The following is a 19,287-nucleotide window of genomic DNA, read 5'->3' on the forward strand; positions in this document are numbered from 1 at the left end:
CTATGATCCATTTTTCTAGTAGTATTCTTCTCACAAGGCTCAGAGTTAGCAAATTTTCTTTTTGTCTCAGCTATGGATTATGTACACAAATATTTTTGAGGTTTGCAAAAAAAAAATTGGACTGCTAGAAAATTAAGAAAGAAACAGACAAATTAACAAAACAAGAAAATAAAATCTAAAATGTACTAATTCCTCTTAAGTGGTCAGGAGAAATCTTAAAAATATTTCAGTATTACTAGAACTTGGGTTAGGGAAGTAGATGTAGTTGACCATGGGGTCCTTGTAAGTTGCTTAGGGGAATTAAACTTTATCTGATGGGTTATAAATCTGAAAAGCAATTTTTGGATCCAGGAGGTTTATTTTAGAGGACATTGTGTAGTAGTTTGGGACTCTAGCTGATAAGATCCTGAACTGGGGCACAGACCCAGCTGGAATGAGATTAAAGTCATGGATTTGAAAAAAATTAAAAGATAAAATGATTAGTAAAAAATAAAATTATTAGAGTGTTTGCTTGATTGGTTGTGGATGATCAAAGAGGAGTAAGAACGACTTCTTTATTTTTCACCTTAAGTTATTAGTAGACAGTGTTGTTATCAACTGAGTTGGAGGAATCAGGAAGAACTCTGTGTGTGTGTGTGTGTTTGTGTGTGTGAGAGAGAGAGACAGACAGACAGACAGACAGAGGAGGACAAGAGAGAGGGGCTAAGTGGAGAAGTGAATTCCATCTTGGACATGTTTAACTGGTGATGCTGTGGTATCCAAGTTGGTTATTAAAAATCTGATGCTTAGAGAAAAGATCAATGCTAGAAATATGCCATTTCTAAATTTATATACCAAATATACCATTTCTAAATTAAAAAAATAACTTTGTGTTTCTGATTTTGAGAAGTTTCATAATTAATTTGTAACATTAATGTTTTATTTATTTTAAAAATTATTATATATCATAATCAGTGGAATAGGAAGTATAGATTTTTGTCTTTTAATAGTAGTAGATGAAATTAGCAAGAGAAAGTGTGTAATACAAAGAAAAGGACATGTTAGTCTACAAAATGATTTGTAGATATAGAGTGTTTTCATATGGATTTTGTCTTTCAATGTTCATAGTGGTCATTTGAATAAGGAAGATGGCATCTTAATTTTCAGATCAAGAAACTGATGTTCAGAGAAGTGTGAGTGCAGGGATAATTTTTTTTTTACTTTTTATTATAGTTGTCTGTTGAATGATATATCTAATAATGATAAAGTATTTTTTTCATTTATTATTCATTTCTACAAATGAAAGCATATAAGAATATGAAGGAGGGGGGATGCCTGGTGGCTCAGTGGGTTAAGCCTCTGCCTTCGGCTCAGGTCATGATCTCAGGGTCCTGGGATCGAGCCCCGCGTTGGGCTCTCTGCTCCACAAGCAAGGAGCCTACTTCTCTGTCTCTCTGCCTGCCTCTCTGCGCTTACTGATCTCTCTGTCAAATAAATAAATAAAACCTTTAAAAAAAAAAAAAGATGATGAAGGAGGCTATTAATAGAATACTCTCCCCCACCATTTCCTAGTCTTCAAATGTTAACATTTTACCACTTTGTTTTCTTCCATGTATATAGAGATACACACACACATGCACGCACACACTTCCTTTTTGTTGGACTCTTAGCTATGCTCCCATACCCCTAAATGTGTCAGTGTTCATCTTCTAAAAATAAGGACCTCCTTATATAACCACAGTACAATTATCAAAATGGGAAATCATAATTGATATGATACTGTTTCCTAATCTGTAGACCTTACTCAGATTTCACCAGTTGTCCCAATAATGTCAGGAATAAATTTTTGATTTGTCAGGTTCAACAAATATGAATGAAAGATGGTGTCATGTAAATAAGCAGACTTTTAGATTGATGTCAGAGCATTTGTAAGCTCAGTCTGCTTTAAAAAAAAAAGTTTATTTGAGAGAGAGCACATGCGTGTGCATGGGCAGGGCAAGGGACAGATTGGAAGAGAGAAGCAGGCACCCCACTGAGCAGGGAGCCTGACATGGGACCTGATCCCAGGACTCTGGGATCATGGCCTGAGTGAAAGGCAGACTTTTTATTTTCTCTTTAAAATTATTTTTATTAATGTATAATGCCCCAGGGGTACAGGTCTGTGAATCGTCAGGCTTATACACTTCACAGCACTCACCATATCACATACCCTCCCCAATGTCTGTAACCCAACCACCTTCTCCATACCCCTTTCCCCACAGCAACCCTCAGGGTTTTTTTTTTGTTGTTTTCCACATTGTACATCTATTTCTTTATTATTATTTTTTTTTAATTTAATTATTTTATTAATATATAATGTAATATTTGCCCCAGGAGTACAGGTCTGCGAATCATCAGGCTTACACACTTCACAGCACTCACCATCGCACATACCCTCCCCAATGTCCATAACCCAACCACCCTCTCCATAGCCCGCTTCCCCCAGCAATCCTCAGTTTGTTTTGTGAGATTAAGAGTCTCTTATGGTTTGTCTCCCTTGGAACTAGAGAGTATTATGCTGAATGAAATAAGTCAATCAGAAAAAGACAATTATCATATGATCTCCCTGATATGAGGAATTTGAGAGACAGAATGGGGGATTTGAGGAGTAGGGATGGAAAAAAACGAAAGGCAGACTTTTAACGGACTAAGACACCCAGGGGCCCTAACACGTTATCTTAAGCGTTCTTAGGATAATGGACATAAATCTCTCTGAATATTTGCCTGCTCTATTTCCTGTAGTTAGACTTTGAGGTTTGGAGAGAGTATGGTAGATTGCTTTAGGTTTTTGCCTTATAACCCCTTCCCATGCCTGGGAGAATAGCAGTGCATGCCCCAAATATTCTTTGCAGGAATCTTAGAGTTATTTTTCTTAGTTTTATTTTCTCTCTTGTTTTTGTTTCATATGTACTAAGCATGTGCTGGGCACTGAATTAAAATGCTGGGAATCTGTATATGTACCGATTATTCTGATTTATTTTTAGGGACTACAAATAGTTTGAGTAACAACCATTTACAAGTATTTCATAGCAAATGTTTTCTTACTGTATTTGATGTAAGGATGCAAAAGTAGCCCTTCACAGACCCTTTAGAAAACAAATAAAACCTCATCGGTATTGCTTAAATATGCCTTAAACATTTCTTAAGGGATGCCTTAAACCTGATGAAGGCACATCCACTTCCGCAGGTCCATTGTGCTTATTGTTGCTTTTGCCTTAATTCCTCTTGCCCGCATAGCTGCATAGTTTGTTCCCCTACCTTCTTCAGATCTCTGGTGAAATACAGCTTTTCCTGACCAAATAACAATTACCTCTCCCTTCCTCCTTTCCATCTGTACTCCTTATCCATTTTTCCTTTATTTTTCTCCATAATATTCTCTGTTGTTAACTCACTGTTACTTTTACATGTTTTTATATAGCTTTCCATTGAAACTTAAGCTCCATGAGGGCAGGAGTTTAATCTGTTTTATTTATCACTGGATCTCCAGAGTCCTTATGCAAGGTACAGTACAAGATACAGTAGTACCTTGAAAGAGCAAGCACTCAGTAAATATTTGTTGGTTAAATACCTGTGTTGCTATTCTGAGTCTAACAGACTTAAAAAAATTTTTTTGAGGGAATTATTTAAATTCAGCAACTTAAATGATCTTTCTGAATGGAGAGGTTTTAAGGAAAATTTTGTGAGTTTATTTTTTTAGTAATCATTAAATCACTTGGCTTCTATTAATGTTTTATATACCAGCTTCCAGGAAGTAATTGATTAAAATAGCATGACTCTTCTGATCAGAATTGTAGTGACTCTTTAAAGCTTGTAAAGTCACTTGGAAACCCTGATTATCAAACGTAGTCCCTTCATGTCATCTTTTAGCATCACTGATTCTACCTAATAGGAAAACATGAATTTGAGGTAGGTCAACCGTAGGTGACTAGGCCATAGCAAAGCATGTTAGTTACTTTCAGGCTAAAAAAAAAAAGAACATTGTATTTCCTTCTTATTAGTAAAACCTTGTATGTTAAAATACTTAATATTTTAAAAAATGAAACATTCTGTTGTATATGTTTGCTGGAAGAAATGGTTTGGCAATAGAATATTGTTGAAATACTACATATGGAACTTTAAACTTTTTGTTTAATTCTGAAGTCTTTTTTTTTTTTAAGATTTATTTATTTGAGCGAGAAGAGAACAGGTGTGTGCAGGGAGGGGAGGAGGGAGAGAATCTCAAGCAGACTCCCACTGACCCATGAGAGAAGAAATGTATGCAGGTTTTTTTAAGCACAGCCTTATTGAGATATAACTTACATACTGTAAAACTCACTTATTTTAAGTGTGTAATACAATGATTATTTATTTATTTATTTATTTGACAGAGAGAAATCACAAGTAGATGGAGAGGCAGGCAGAGAGAGAGAGAGAGGGAAGCAGGCTCTCCGCTGAGCAGAGAGCCCGATGTGGGACTCGATCCCAGGACTCTGAGATCATGACCTGAGCCGAAGGCAGCGGCTTAACCCACTGAGCCACCCAGGCGCCCTACAATGATTTTTTAATGTATTAACAGAATTTTGCAACTATCAACATAGTTAGATTTTAGAACATACCCATCATTCCCAGACGACCCCTCCTCATGCTTATTTTCAATGATTCCCCTCCCCCCACCACACATACAGATTCTTTTGCAAGTTTGTAGTTTGGTTGTTTACAATGTAGAAAACATGTTTTCAGGAGTTGTTTGTTGGTTCTCTTGCTGATCTACAAATGAATGTAAATCTATAACCTAAGCCGACCATGAGCAGTGAAAGGCTCCGGTAAAGAACAAAGGGTTTTGGGATAGGAAAAGAGAAAGGGCTTCTTCCCTTGTTTCATGCTTGATTGTGGACAGTATTTTGATACAGGCTCTTCTCTTTAGGATCTTTTATTGCTTTATGGTGTGTCCCTTTCCCTAGGCATCCACTACTGTGATGCTGTCGTATGAAAATACTCTAAGTTTTAGTTGATTTTGCCCTTGTTCTCCTCTCTCCCACCTTGATCAAAATTCTCTATCCTTAAAAAAAAAAATTCTCTATCCTTTACAATTTCTTTCTCCAACAAATTAAACCAAATCCAGTTCTACTGCCTCTAATCTTTGGTATTATGGGGAAAGAAATAAAGTGAACTTGAAATCTTGTGAGTAGCATTGATACTTTTGGAGAGTTGAAAAGATTATTTGCATCTTTAAATCTATATTATTGGCCTCAACAGTAAGTGACTTGGCATGTCAAAAAGTTGACAGAATAAAGTAAAATAGTCAGCCAGTGTAAAGGAATTTTGTTTGGAAGGTTGGAATTATTATATTAGGAGATGTGCATTTTCCACAGTTGAATTTTGGGATCAGCCTGTGGTATAGTCTTGGCTTTTCCTCTCTCCCTTTCTAGCATTTGACTTTAAGTTTCTTAGTCCTGAAAATGGTGTGATAATACTACCTACCTCACATATTTATTAGGATTACATTCCAGACAGTGTATCTGGAAATATGATGAATGATGGCTTGCATATTCAGTAGGGCAGTGGTTTCCCCTAAAATTACCTCCCAGCAGTTTTGATAGCAAAACTCAGGTGGCTCAAGGTCTTAGCTATCATTTGTAAATTAGAGACTGCCTACGTTTTTATACCAGATGTTACAATGAATAGAGAGTATACAGAGATCAATAAAATGATCCTATTCTCAAAGAGATCACTCTTTTTCAGAAAACTTAGCTAAAACAGTTAACTGTAGGTCATTGTGATAAAGGTTACAAAAGTTTTGGGGGAATTGGTGAAGGCTTTATAGAACTAAGTCTTAAAAAGAAATGACAGTTAGCAGTTAGTGTTATATTCTCTGCTCCTTGTCTCTTTATTTTTCTATTTACAAAAAAATTCAAAGTAGCTTTTCTGTTAGTCTGTCATGATCAGAAACTTAAGACAAATTTCTTCTCATCTTATTTCTCAAATGGTATGAAAGCTACAAGATAAGTATATTCAGTTCTCAGTGAAATTCTTATTGTTTAGATATATTTTTAAATTGTTTAGATATGTAATAACTTATAATTTCATAAACCTCATTTTCCCACTTTCTACAGTTTCCATATCTTAAAACTGTCTTTCACCTCTGTTTGAGGGTTATTAGCCACTTGGTACTTGGTACTTAGGTGCATATATATCACAACCCGAATTCAAATTTGTATTTATATAAAAGAAACTTAACAATAATTAAATGCTTAATTATTATTATTTTATTTATTTATTTATTTATTTAATTTATTTATAGGCTATAGCCTTACAGTATAGTGGAAACTCTTCAAGGTTGGAAGGGAGAGATATGGTTCATTTTACCTAGAATGTACAGACGGGGTCTGTGATCAAAGGAGCGAGACTGATACAATGCGAAGGTTAAGCAAAGCTTTATTTTCACACCAGGTATCAGAAAACAGACTGACCAGTCAGGGCCTCGGATGAGAGCGACCCCAGCCCGATCTTACAGACTAGTTTTATAGGGCATAACCGCAGACCTCAAGGTATGTGGCTTTTAGCTGGTTGGATGTTGCCACCTGTCTCGGCTTGTTAGGTCGTTTATTCCTGGAATCGACACCCGGAACCGATACTGGGAACTGCTGGGGCATGTATTTCCGGAATTAAGTCCATGGATGTAAACAATAATATGGCTACCCAGGCAATATGGAGTCGCTTTGGCCAAGCAGGTCCTAATAGTGAAACAGGTTTTAACATTGAATTGTCCCTAACAGTACTTTGTCCGGACTTTACCCCTTGTAACTGGACTTATCTTCCGGTAATCATCTCAAATACCACTGTCCCTACAAAGCTTGTACTTATATCCCTGGCCAACATTCATCTTTTCCTCTTCTGTGTTCCCTCATCATTTGTACTTATGCTGTAACCATTGTATGACTTTCTAGAGTACAACTCCTTGAAGGCAGAAAACCTGTATTTTGTTTTCTTCATCTAATACCTTCGTAAAAACAGACACTTAATACATATTTGGTGATTTAAATTGAATCTGGAAAACTAAGATCTGATGAACCTGTGCTCTATTATTCTTTAATACCTCTTAGAATTTTGGCTCTGAAATAAAGGATTAAATCTCTGGCACATTTTACTTCCTGCCACCAAAAATCAAATATAATTAACAAAGAATTAGGTAGATTACAGGCTTATATGCTGTAACAAAAAGACCCCCAAATACTGTGGCTTAAACAGGATATGAATTTATTTTTCCATCACATTAGTCTGGAGATGAACTGTCCAATATGGACAGAGTAGTTGTCATCTTCAGCGTGGGGCTTTTAATATCTGAGACCAAGACAGCAGGCTCATTTTTTTTTTTAAGGTTATATTTATTTATTTGAGAGAGAGATATCACAAGTAGGCGGAGAGGCAGGCAGAGGGGGAGGGAGAATCAAGCTCCCTGCCCGATGTGGGGCTCAATCCCAGAACCCAGCCATATTTTTAGCTAAAACTTAGGGGCTGTTATTATTAAGAGGGAGAATGGCTAAATGGATATTGAAAACAGTAGTTCTGCCTCACAATAAATTGCTTTTGTTTTCATTTTTTAAAATAGTATATAAATTGCTTCAGGTATCAAACAAAGAACCTGTATATTTGACCAAGTCATCAGACTTAGCAGATTTTTTTTTTTTATGCTCCCTATATACCCTGATTGTAAGCCTGTTTACTTAATATAAGTGATGTGGAAGGCCATATAGAGCCTGGCTAGTGAGAAATTTACCACTTACTTTAGTAGATAAAACTAATTACAAATGAAAAAATATCAGGTACCTATTGGAACATATATATTGTGTGAAACAAGCTGTCATGGGCTGTAGACATTTATACTAAAAGAGAATGAAGGGATGGAGTCATAAGAAAAGGCTTATATGGGACTCTAGTTAGGCCTTGAAAATTAGGTAGGATCTGTATGGTCATAAGTTGGCAGTATAGGCAAGGGAAATGGTGTGAAGGAAAGGTTCAAGACAAGAAAATTGAGTTGTATTCAGGGGAAAGCAGTGAGTTTTCTGATTGGCTCCCTGAGTATGTAAGTTGGAGTACTGCAAAGTAAAGTTGATTTAAGAAGGATCAAGGTTATATAAGTGGTCATGAAAGCAAAGTAGAGGAAAACAGAAAAATGTTAAAAGCTTGGAGATAGAGACTGAAATGGTGAAAGTTTAATCTGATAATGAATTCAGAGTGGGTGAATCTCCTTTATTTTTCCTCTCCTTGCCTACTGATCTGATAATGGAATTCAGAATGAATGAATTCCCTCACTCTCTCCTGTCTAATCTCCATGAGGTTACCTATGACCGTTTAGTTAACATATCCAGATATTCTCTCCTAATTCCATTCTTGATGTCTCTGAAATTTTTAACATTGTTGACTATATTTTCTTTAAGGCTATGGTCTCCGTTTTTGTATTACTTTTCATTTTCTCCCTAAGACTTTTTATTCTCCTGCTTCTTTTTTTCTTTTTAAATTCTGCTTCTTTTGCCTTTTTTTCTTGTAACTATAACTGCCATCTTGAGGGTGCTCAGGTTTGTATCTCTAGTTTGAACTTAAGTCCTGTATTTCTAATTGTTTGATGGACATTTTCATCTCTATGTGTCTCTGTCATTTAAAGCATTTAACAGATTACCTGCAAAATTTTTGAGTCTACAAGCACCTTAATGGTTTTAAATAGATTTAATATCTATTTTAATTGATTTAAAATAGATTTAGATAGATTTAAATAGAACTTACAGGCATCTTGGTCTCTACCTTCTCCTTTATCACTGTTTGCCATTCACTAACTCCTGTCAGTTCTTCCTGGTGGTTCTCATATTTGTCCATTCCCATTCTTATTGTTGCCACATTTATTACTCTTTTAAGGTGATGTGTTTAGATTGTTAATGTTCTCTAAGTATTTGGCAATGAAGGATATCAGTCAATGTGCTAATATTAGTGAGAACAAATAACATCTTCTCTTTTGTTACTAGAACTTTGTTTTGGTGTGATTGTGATTATGAGATAAGTAGTACTAGTTTAGTTAATGCTCACTTATTCATGTTGCTTTTAAGTAAGGTAGTGATATGTGTCCTTCAAACAACGCAATATTTGAATTCTAAATAAATTCTGGATTTTTTTCCTCAGCATATTTGATTCCTAGTATATTAAAATAAATTTTCACAATTTGAGTTGTATACTCAGTAAGAATAATGAAAACAGGTCAAGAAGTATGCTGAATGTTTGAGTTGGAGACCTTGTCAAGAATAATTTAGGGGTGCCTGGGTGGCTCAGTGGGTTAAAGCCTCTGCCTTTGGCTCAGGTCATGATGCCAGTGCTGGGATCAAGCCCTGCATCAGGCGCTCTGCTCAGCAGGGAGCCTGCTTCCCCTCTCTTTCTGCCTGGTTCTCTGCCTACTTGTGATCTCAGTCTGTCAAATAAAAAAATAAAATATTAAAAAAAAGAATAATTTAGAATCTCACTGTTTTAAATGTGCTTTATAGATGGCAGCATGGACGTCATTGATTGCTTGTTAGGAATGCAGGATCTCAGGTGCCTCTGAAGGGCTACAGAATGAGAATCTCTAATATCCCTAGGGATACATATGCTCATTAGAGTTTGAGAGATACTGATCTTTGTCTGCTTTCTTTCTTTAATTTTTCTTTGTTTGAGATTTAGCTCTAAAATAATTAAACCCTCCAGCAATTTACCTTTTTGTATCTATTTGTTACCTTAGATTTTTGTGTGAACTTCAGAACAGATTGCTGGAAGTATCATATATAAATGATGGGAAGTAACTGGGGGAGGCAACTCTAGCTAGAGCAGTTAGGGGAGTCCTCTGTGAGTAGGTAGCGTGTGAACTGAGGCCAGTACAACAAAATGAGCCAGGGATCTGAAGACTTAAGGAAGAAACATCTGGTGCAGAGACAGCAACATATGCAAAGGCAAGAAGGCAGGAAAGGGCATATATAGTAATATAGATCAGCTTATGCTAAAATTGTTTACTCCATGTTATAATTAAGATTTTTTGCCTGTTGATAAATGCAGATTATTCATTTTGACATTGTATGGTGAGGTAATCATATTAGTGAAAATTTAAGTTGTTTCCGGTTATTTTAGGAATCCATGCTGCTATAAATACTCTGGTACATGCTTCTTAAATACAAGTATGAGTTTCTTTGTAGTGTTTTTCAGCCATAGTTGACCAGGACCCAGAGAAAAAACATTTTACAGCATGCCTTGATTTTTGTGTATACATACGTATATTACTGATTTTTTAAATATTTATTTGCAAGTGTGTGCATGAATGTGCTTGTGTGGGGGTAGAGGGCAGAGATAGTCCCAAGCAGACTCCTTGTTGAGCTCGGAGCCTGATATGTGGAACTTGATCTCATGACCCTGAGACTACCCACTAGAGCACAAGACAAGAGTAGGCCACTCAACTGTGCCACTTAGGCGCCCCTTACATTACTGATTTTTAAAAAGAGTTCAATAAAACTATTTTTGCCCATTGTGTGATGTATCATTATCTTTTTTCTTTCTCTTTTAAAGATAAATACTTGTTGAGATTAAATTAATGAGTTGTGATTTGCTATTTAAAATATTTAAAATATTATTAAAATAACTGCTGTTAAGGTATGTTATATATGAGTAGATACCTAGATATGTCATATTACATATATAAGTTGGTCAATCTGTGTGTGTGTGTGTGTGTGTGTATGAATAGATTGCCTGATGGAAGGGTTTATTCATCTAGAACATAACTAGATTTCACCAGTGTTTTTAAAATGGCTATACATATTTATATTGGTCTTGGCCTTCAGAGTCTGGGAACTTTGGTTTTTACCTTTGTGTTTGTGGTGTTTTAATAGCATTTACTTAGCACAGAGTTGGTAAATATTTACCAGTAGTTTAGTGAATGAAAATGAGGATTTCATACCAATACTTGAATGACTACCCCATTGAGCAGCTATTATTTTATCAATTTTAGGTAAATTTTACAAGGCTAATTTTATAGAGTGGATAACCCAATTGTAATTTTGGTTACGCTTTCAAAAGTTTATTTTTGAAGAGCCCTAACTATAGTGGTTAAAATGTGATAGCTATTCCAAAGAAAAATGCGTTGACAAATTTGCATTATTATTTCAATTGGTAAAAAAACAATTGGGGCTAACATTTCCCATAAGTGATAGCAGTGTATAAAGCTGTGTAAAATCTGAACATCACTTATTATATCTAGCTTTTTGTTAAATAGTAATGTCCATGTTTTTATTACTGCTAGTATTATTCTTGTATATTGCTTTTATACATTTGATCCCTTTATTATCTTTGGTTATGGTAAAAATGCACCACTCTATTTGGTGCTACAACTTTTTATCTGCATGGACTGTTTACTGTTGCATTGTGCAAATGATGCTTTCTTGCTTTTTTTTTTTTTAAGATTTAATTTATTTATTTGACAGACAGGGATCACAAGTAGGCAGAGAGGCAGGCAGAGAGAGAGGAAGGGAAGCAGGCTCCCTGCTGAGCAGAGAGCCCGATGCGTGGCTCGATTCCAGGACCCTGAGATCATGACCTGAGCCGAAGGCAGAGGCCTTAACCCTCTGAGCCACCCAGGCGCCCCCCCCCTTTTTTTTAAAGATTTTATTTATTAGTTATTTGAGGGAGTGAGAGAACGAGAGCCAAGGGAGAGGGACAAGCAGACTTCATGCTGAGTGTGGAGCCTGATGCAAGTTTAATCCCTTCACCCCAAGACCATGACCCAAGCTGAAATCAGGAGTTAGATGCTCCACTGACTGAGCCACCCAGGCACCCCACAAATGATGTTCTCTAATTAATTCATTTAGTCATAACATTTGCTGCATCAGAAAATTTTGCTGTAGAGAAAAGTTTCCGTTTGTATTTAGCTGTGTGTCTAACATGCTCTGAGGGGAATCATTTTATTTTAAGAACAGAAATGAAGCCACACTTGGAGAGTGTTGAAAATCTCTTCCCATCAAGCTTTGGATTCACTGCCCTTTTGGGAATTGTTTCTGAGGAAAGTTTTAAGATACAGTTGTTTTGCAGATCAGTGTAAAAACTTTAGTTCTAAAGTAAGAACATATTGTATTTTGATATTCAGAATTTCATAAGATAACAATAACTTGTACTTAAGTAATGCTCTAAAACTTTCAAAATATTTTTTGTACAAGACTCACCTAAGTAATGAGGCAGCCAGTCCTGAGTCCACTTAAAATATGAGAACCTTGTTGCTCAGTTTGTTATTAGTGCAGGGTAATTCATGCAGTTCATTGAGGGCAGAGTTGTTTGACAGTACAGGTCTTTTGGCCTCTAAATAATTTCTATGCTGGTAGCAGTCATTAAATAGAACATGTCCCAGATGTTTGTCAGTTTATAGGTGTCATTTCTCAAACTTAAAAGCAGCATATTTTGGTATAAATTGTATATGCATGAACTACTTCCTAAAGAATTTTGGAGAGGAATGTGTTTAGTTTTACTGCATTGTAATTACTGGCTTCAGTGTTATTTTGTAGATTAAATCTCTCCTTGAGATAAAAAGGATGTACTTAATGGGCGCCTGGGTGGCTCAGTTGGTTAAGCGACTGCCTTCAGCTCAGGTCATGATCCTGGGGTCCTGGGATCGAGTCCCGCGTCAGGCTCCCAGCTCCATGGGGAGTCTGCGTCTCCCTCTGACCTTCTCCTCGCTCATGTTGTCTCTCACTGTCTCTCTCTCAAACAAATAAATAAAATCTTAAAAAAAAAAAGGATGTACTTAAAATAGAAGTCTAATAAATGTTTTAAAAAGCTTGGTTTTTATTGATATCCCATACTGTGTATGTTTTTTTTTTCCCATAATCAGGTGATTTATAAAAGTCCATTAGGTATAAGCTTCTGAATAGTTGACATAATAATCAGATATTATGTTTATTTTTCCAATTTTACTTTGATTATACAAGCAATATATGAAAATAATCATAAGAATATTTAAAATTACATTTTTCACAGAGGTGGAACAAGCAGTCCTAAAATTTGTATGGAACTGGAAAAGACCCAGAATAGCCAGGGGAATGTTGAAAAAGAAAACCAAAGCTGGGGCTATCACAATGCCTGACTTCAAGCTATATTACAAAGCTGCTATCATCAAGGCAGCATGGTACTAGCTCAAAAACAAACAGATAGATTGGTGGGACAGAATAGAGAGCCCAGAAGTAGACCCTTCACTCTGTGGTCAGCTTATCTTCAACAAAGCAGGAAAGACTATCCAATAGAAAGAAGACAGTCTCTCCACTAAATTGTGCTGGGAAAATTGGACAGACACATTTAGAAGAATGAAACTGGACCATTCTCTTATACCATACACAAAGATAAACTCAAAATGAATGAAAGACCTAAATGTGAGACAGGAATCCATCAAAACTCCTAGAGATCACAGGCAGTAACCTCTTTGACCTTGGCCACAGCAGCTTCTTACAGATACATCTCTAAAGGCAAGAGAAACAAAAGCAAAAATGAACTGTTGGGATTTGATTAAGATAAAAGGCTTCTGCATGGCAAAGGACACAGTCAGCAGAACTAAAAGGCAACCTATACAATGGGAAAAGATATTTGCAAATGACATATCAGATAAAGGGCTAGTATCCAAGGTCTATAAACAACTTAATCAAACTCACCACCCAAAAAACAAATAATCCAGTCAGGAGATGGGCAGAAGACATGAACAGACACTTTGCCAAAGGAGACATCCAAATGGTTAACAGACATATGAAAAAATGCTCCACGTCATTTACCATCAGGGAAATACAAACCAAAACCACAATGAGATGCCACCTTCCATCAGGTAGAATGGCTAAAATGCATGAGACAGGGAACAACAGATGTTGGTGAAGATGCAGAGAAAGGGGAACCCTCTTACACTGTTAGTAGGAATGCAAGCTGGTATAGCCAGTCTGGAAAACAGTATGGAGGTTCCTCAAGAAGTTAAAATACAGCTACCCTACAAGCCAATAATTGCACTACTGGGTGTTTATCCCAAAGATACAGATGTAGTGAAAAGAAGGAACACCTGCACCCCGATGTTCATAGCAGCAGTGTCCACAATAGCCAAATTGTGGAAGGAACTGAGATGCCTTTCAGTAGACGAATGGATAAAGAAGATGTGGTTCATATATACAATGGAATATTACTCAGCTATCAGAAAGGATGAATACCTACCATTTATATCGACATGGATGGAACTGGAGGGAATTATGCTAAGTGAAACAAGTCAATCAGAGGAAGACAATTACTCTCATACATGTTTTTTATGGTTTTACTCTTGTGTGGAATATAAGGAATAGTGCAGAGGATCATAGGGGAAGTGAGGGAAGACTGGATAGGAGGAAATCAGAAAGGGAGACAAACCATGGGAGACTCTTGACTCCAGGAAACAGAGTTGTGGAAAGGGAGATGGGTGGAGGGATGGAGTAGCTGGGTGATAGGCATTAGGGAGGGCATGCGCTGTGATGAGCACTGGGTGTTATACTCAACTGGTGAATCTTTGAACACTACATCAAAAACTAATGATGTACTATATGTTGGCTAATGGAATTTAAATTTTAAAAAGGATATTTAAAATTATTAAGAAAATACATTCAAAGACATAAAGAATAGTACAGCTAAGGCTTTGTAGTCTTTTATCTTTATGTGAGTTTCTCTACCATGTTTTTCAGAATTTTTAAACAATGATCCAAAGAACTAACATTTTATAGCACACCATAGTTTATCTATAACTTTTCTTAATTCAGGGTTATAGCTGGGATTTATTCATGTTGTTATAAGGCTTCTTGAGGCTGACTTTATTTCTCAGTCTTTCTAACATTTAGTTGATTAAAATATTTCTTTTCCAGTGTGTTGAATCTAAAATGGAGATTATTGTAGTATTAACGGGCTTTTCCCCTATTAGTGAGCTTGTATATGTTTTTTATGTTTATTGGTTATACATTTCTTGTGTGAATTACCCATTCATATCTTTTTGCACATTTTTCTTTTAGGTTGGTTGTGTGTTTCTTACTAATGTCTTCATTTTATTAAAAACTCTATGATTTATATTTGTTGGTAATCTTTTAAGGAACACTTTACACATTTAATGAAGAACTTTTTACTGTGGGATATTACTGTTCCTGGTTCAAATATGCTAAGTGAAAACACTGTTCACATAAATCAGTTTTAAATTCTTAGATAGTTTTGGGAAAGTTTCTAGAAAAGGAAAATTAGTAAATTCATTTAAGTTTTTGAAGGTTGATTTATAAGCTTGCTGTTGGTGCCATTTGAAATTCTGTAAGGCTCCATTATAATTGTGTAAAAAATCAGAATGCTGCTTAAAAGCTGCCATAATATTTACTTTAGTTTTTAATATTTATCTTTGTTTTTTTCTCCTTGATTAGGTCCTCGATGGGCTTCCTGGAATATTGGTGTATTTATTTGCATCAGATGTGCTGGAATCCATAGGAATCTTGGGGTTCATATATCCAGGGTCAAGTCAGTCAACCTAGACCAATGGACACCAGAACAGATACAGGTAAACATTTTCTTATTGAGAGATTATTTACAATATTTAAAATGAATTTAAAAGTCTTTAACCCTTCTTGCATCTAACATTGAAATGGAGTATTTTGAAATGGCCGCATATGAAATTTGGGTATTACCCAAAGAACACAGAAATTGGCATGGATAGGGTGAAGTAAGGATGAAAGAATAGAATATAATGTTGGGGGGAGTGGGTCATAAATAAATAAAGATTTGGATAAAGAAAGTAAAACTTCTGTGTTAAAGATATATTTATGCCAAAGTAAATTCTAGATAGAGTCAAGATTTAAATTAAAAAAAAAAAAAAAAACAACCCTTAGAAATACTTGAAAAAAATAGCTAAGAGATCTTCAGACTATAAGGTCAAGCATAGCTGTTTTAGTTCACTCTTAAATAAGTTTTTGAGGATTTTGATGGCTAGGACATAAAAGGAAATATGGCACTTTATGTATTTTCCTAATCCTTGAGGAGAAAATTTACTTGTTTTATCAAGAGCTTTTTGAACATTGCATATAAGGCTCTGTTCTTGATAATATCTCTATAGTAACTGTGGTAACAGATTTCATAATGTTGTTTAAGTTGTCTTCAAGAAAATGTGATACAGTGTAGCTTGAAAATGTAACTTGGTGTTTGTAATGTGTTATGGAGGTACAACACATTGAAGACCCAAGGTGTATTGCCTTTTTAATGGTTCATTTCCCCAAAGGACAAAACACGAAATCCTTGGACAATTCAGTTTTCCAGATATAATATTTTTCTCAGCTAGCCTGTTAAAAGGAATTGAATAAAGGTTTATTTGAGGTGGGCAGCTGTTTTTTTCTTATACCTGAGAGCAGAGTTTCCTAGTCAGCGGGCTGCAGCTGGAATTCACTGGTTTTCTGCAGAATAGGTAATAGTTACACAGCAATATACTGAATTATTAAAAATGGCAGGCTTTTGAAAACAACTATTAAGTAATATACAGTTTTTGAAATTGTATTCGAACATCATTTATATGGTTCCAACCGTCATCTTTTTGAAATAAGAATTACTGTTTTGGAATGCAAGACTTTTGATGAGTAATTATCACCAGAGGGTGCTCTGTATGACTATATACCACAGAGCTCCTCTTTCAGTGTTCTGTGATGAGAAATAAGGTTAGGATGCGCTCACTTAAAAATTAAATGAATAGACAATGATAGACAATGAAGTTTTATTTAAAAAAAAAAAAGTATAGAAAAAAAGTATGAAGAAACTTAGTCACACAGACAGATGAGTGGGCCTTGTAAGTACTTGCAAGCAAAGCCAAAGTTGTTCTTTAAAAAATCACACTGGGACTGATATGCAATATAAATGAGTAAGTAATTGGTGAAGGCCCCAAGGTTTCATTCTATAAAGTACAATCTTTATTTTAACCTAGAAAATTTCAAGGCAACTGATTCTAAAAACGCAGTAGAACAAAGTGATTTACAAAGTTGTCTTTAGATGGTCAGACAGCCAGAGTTAGACAGGATACTTAATCTCAGCGTACCTCAGTTTCTTCATATATGAAATGGGAATAGTAAGAATGTCTTCTTCTGTGCTTTGCTGTGAAGATAGAATAAGTTAATATGGGGAAAGCATTTAGAACAGTACATGACACATTTAAATTCCCGATGTTAGCTTACCAGTTATTAGTAATATTAGTCCATTTATTCATTGTTTAAAACCTTCAGTATTGCTGCCTTGAGTATCTTTCTAATCTTAAGCAGTGTTGCTTCCTAGTAAATCTGTGATGAATTGGTAACTAAGTGTACTACTGATTCATTGTGTGGTATTGAGTATTAATTACTTTTTGAGAATGTTTGTGAAATAGAATTAATTCATTTTTAGTAATATTGGATGTTAAGGCATTTTGAGATGATTCGGTAAACATATCAGTTGTCTATTTATTGAGTTGCTTGTTACTCAGATTTAAACATATCCTTTCCCTATCATGGTAGGTATGTTTGATATAGTCCAACTCTATTTATACCTGCACATTTTATTTTATTTTTTACTTAAAAAAATTGAAGTGTAATTACAGAGACCACAATTTACAGATGTGAGTTTTATGTGTCTTGGCAAATGTCTGTACTGTGTCACCAACACTCCCAATGAAGATACACAGAGCATTTTCATCATCCTACAAAATTTTGTTGTACCAATTTATAGTCAGGTTCTCTAGGGGCAACCACTACACTGATGTCTGTACCCGTAGGTTGCTATACATTGAGATTTTTATTTCTTGGAGCTTGTTCTTATTAACGCTTACTCTTTATTCAGATTAGGAAAAGTGACGATCACAGTGTAATTTAGTGTTCTTATTCATATGACATTTTGTAAGAATTTCTTGGATATTAAAAAAAAAAAAAAAGCTCAGGAGGCATTTATTTGCAGAAGGAAAGTATTTTACTGCATATACTTCTACCCTATGTCTTCCCTTATCACCAACCCCAACAGTTCATGAAAATCATATTTCTAATTTGCAAAGATGATACTTAGTTTTGGGTAGTTTTATATATTTTTAGATCTTTAATAACTAATGTGGAAACATGATTTAATCTCTGAACCCAGCTGTTAAATAAAAATATTCTTCTTTTGTGTGTCTCCATAAAATGTAACTACTTAAGTTTTGCCACAGAGCTTCTTATCAACTGACATGTATGCACCATATTTATATCAATTATTTGTATACCTGTTTTGAGTGTGTGAATCAAGTTTTAGGGCATCTGCCATATCACAGTTGGGTTAGAATTGCTTTATGCTTATTTTTCAAAGAAAATTTATCAGAACTTACTTTGATTTTTATTAGCATGGAAACAGAGTTACTCACCTTACATTTTAACCAAAATTCTTTTTTAAAATATGGTTCATGGTTAGATTAAATGTCTTTTGGCCTGGTGGTGGGTATTAAGGAGGGCACGTATGGTGTGGTGCATAATCAGTGTATCTGGGAACATGGAAAAGAAAATCTTTTGTCTTAGGTTTATTCTCAGGCACTTTTCAGATTTTTAGGAGGGATCACTTTGTACTTATATAAATACTAAAATCTTTGTTTTTTTAAATTTTGTACTGGTTTATTAACCCCAAGTATTGAGTACCATTTTTCTCCATTATTTAAAAATTTTTAATAATTCAGTTTTCATTGTCTGTACTGAAGGAGTTAAAATGAAAAATACCTTATTTTTACTGCAGAGGAATATTACTTGTGTCTTCAAGTTTCTTAGCTTACTTTGTGCAGAGTCTTGTAAATTTTTTGTGCTGTCTAATAAAACATCTTAGTGAGATTTTGTCCCTATTGCAAAGTATACACCATGTTTTTGGTATTTATCTTGATAACTTTTGGACCACTTTTAATACTTTACTAACTATAAATCTTTTAGTAATCTTCTTTCACAGGTTCTTTGTTTACTACTGACTAGTGTCATTTATTGGATATAGTAGTTAGTATTTTCTTGGGAACACCAAGGCCACACAACTGAGATTTATTCATTATAAAATATATTGTGGGGAATTTTACATTTGAAACTGCCCAATTTCCACAGGCCTATGATTTATCCTTAGTGAACGTGCCTGCAACATTTTGTAGACATTTTTACCCCCTCAGTTAATATCTTTACCATTTTTACTTTAGCTTTGACTATATTGTGGCTAGAAGGAAAGGTCTTTAAACCCAACTCTTCTCACATTCTTGCTTTCTAT

General features: G+C 35.2%; 1 protein-coding gene across 4 annotated transcripts in view; it reads left to right on the forward strand.

The window, feature by feature from the left end:
* The window catches only part of SMAP1 (small ArfGAP 1), a 166,848-nt gene that overhangs the window by 27,396 nt on the left and 120,165 nt on the right, over nt 1-19,287 (forward strand). For 3 of the 4 annotated variants that reach the window (XM_082731312.1, XM_082731313.1, XM_082731316.1), the window contains exon 2: nt 15,444-15,577. In XM_082731312.1, the coding sequence (XP_082587438.1) occupies nt 15,444-15,577 (134 nt within the window). Of the gene's footprint in view, nt 1-15,443; nt 15,578-19,287 lie in introns of those variants that run through there. The other variant, XM_082731314.1, reaches the window with a different exon arrangement.

This window comes from Mustela nivalis (assembly GCF_964662115.1).
Source record: "Mustela nivalis genome assembly, chromosome: 5".
NCBI classification, from domain to species: Eukaryota; Metazoa; Chordata; class Mammalia; order Carnivora; family Mustelidae; genus Mustela; species Mustela nivalis.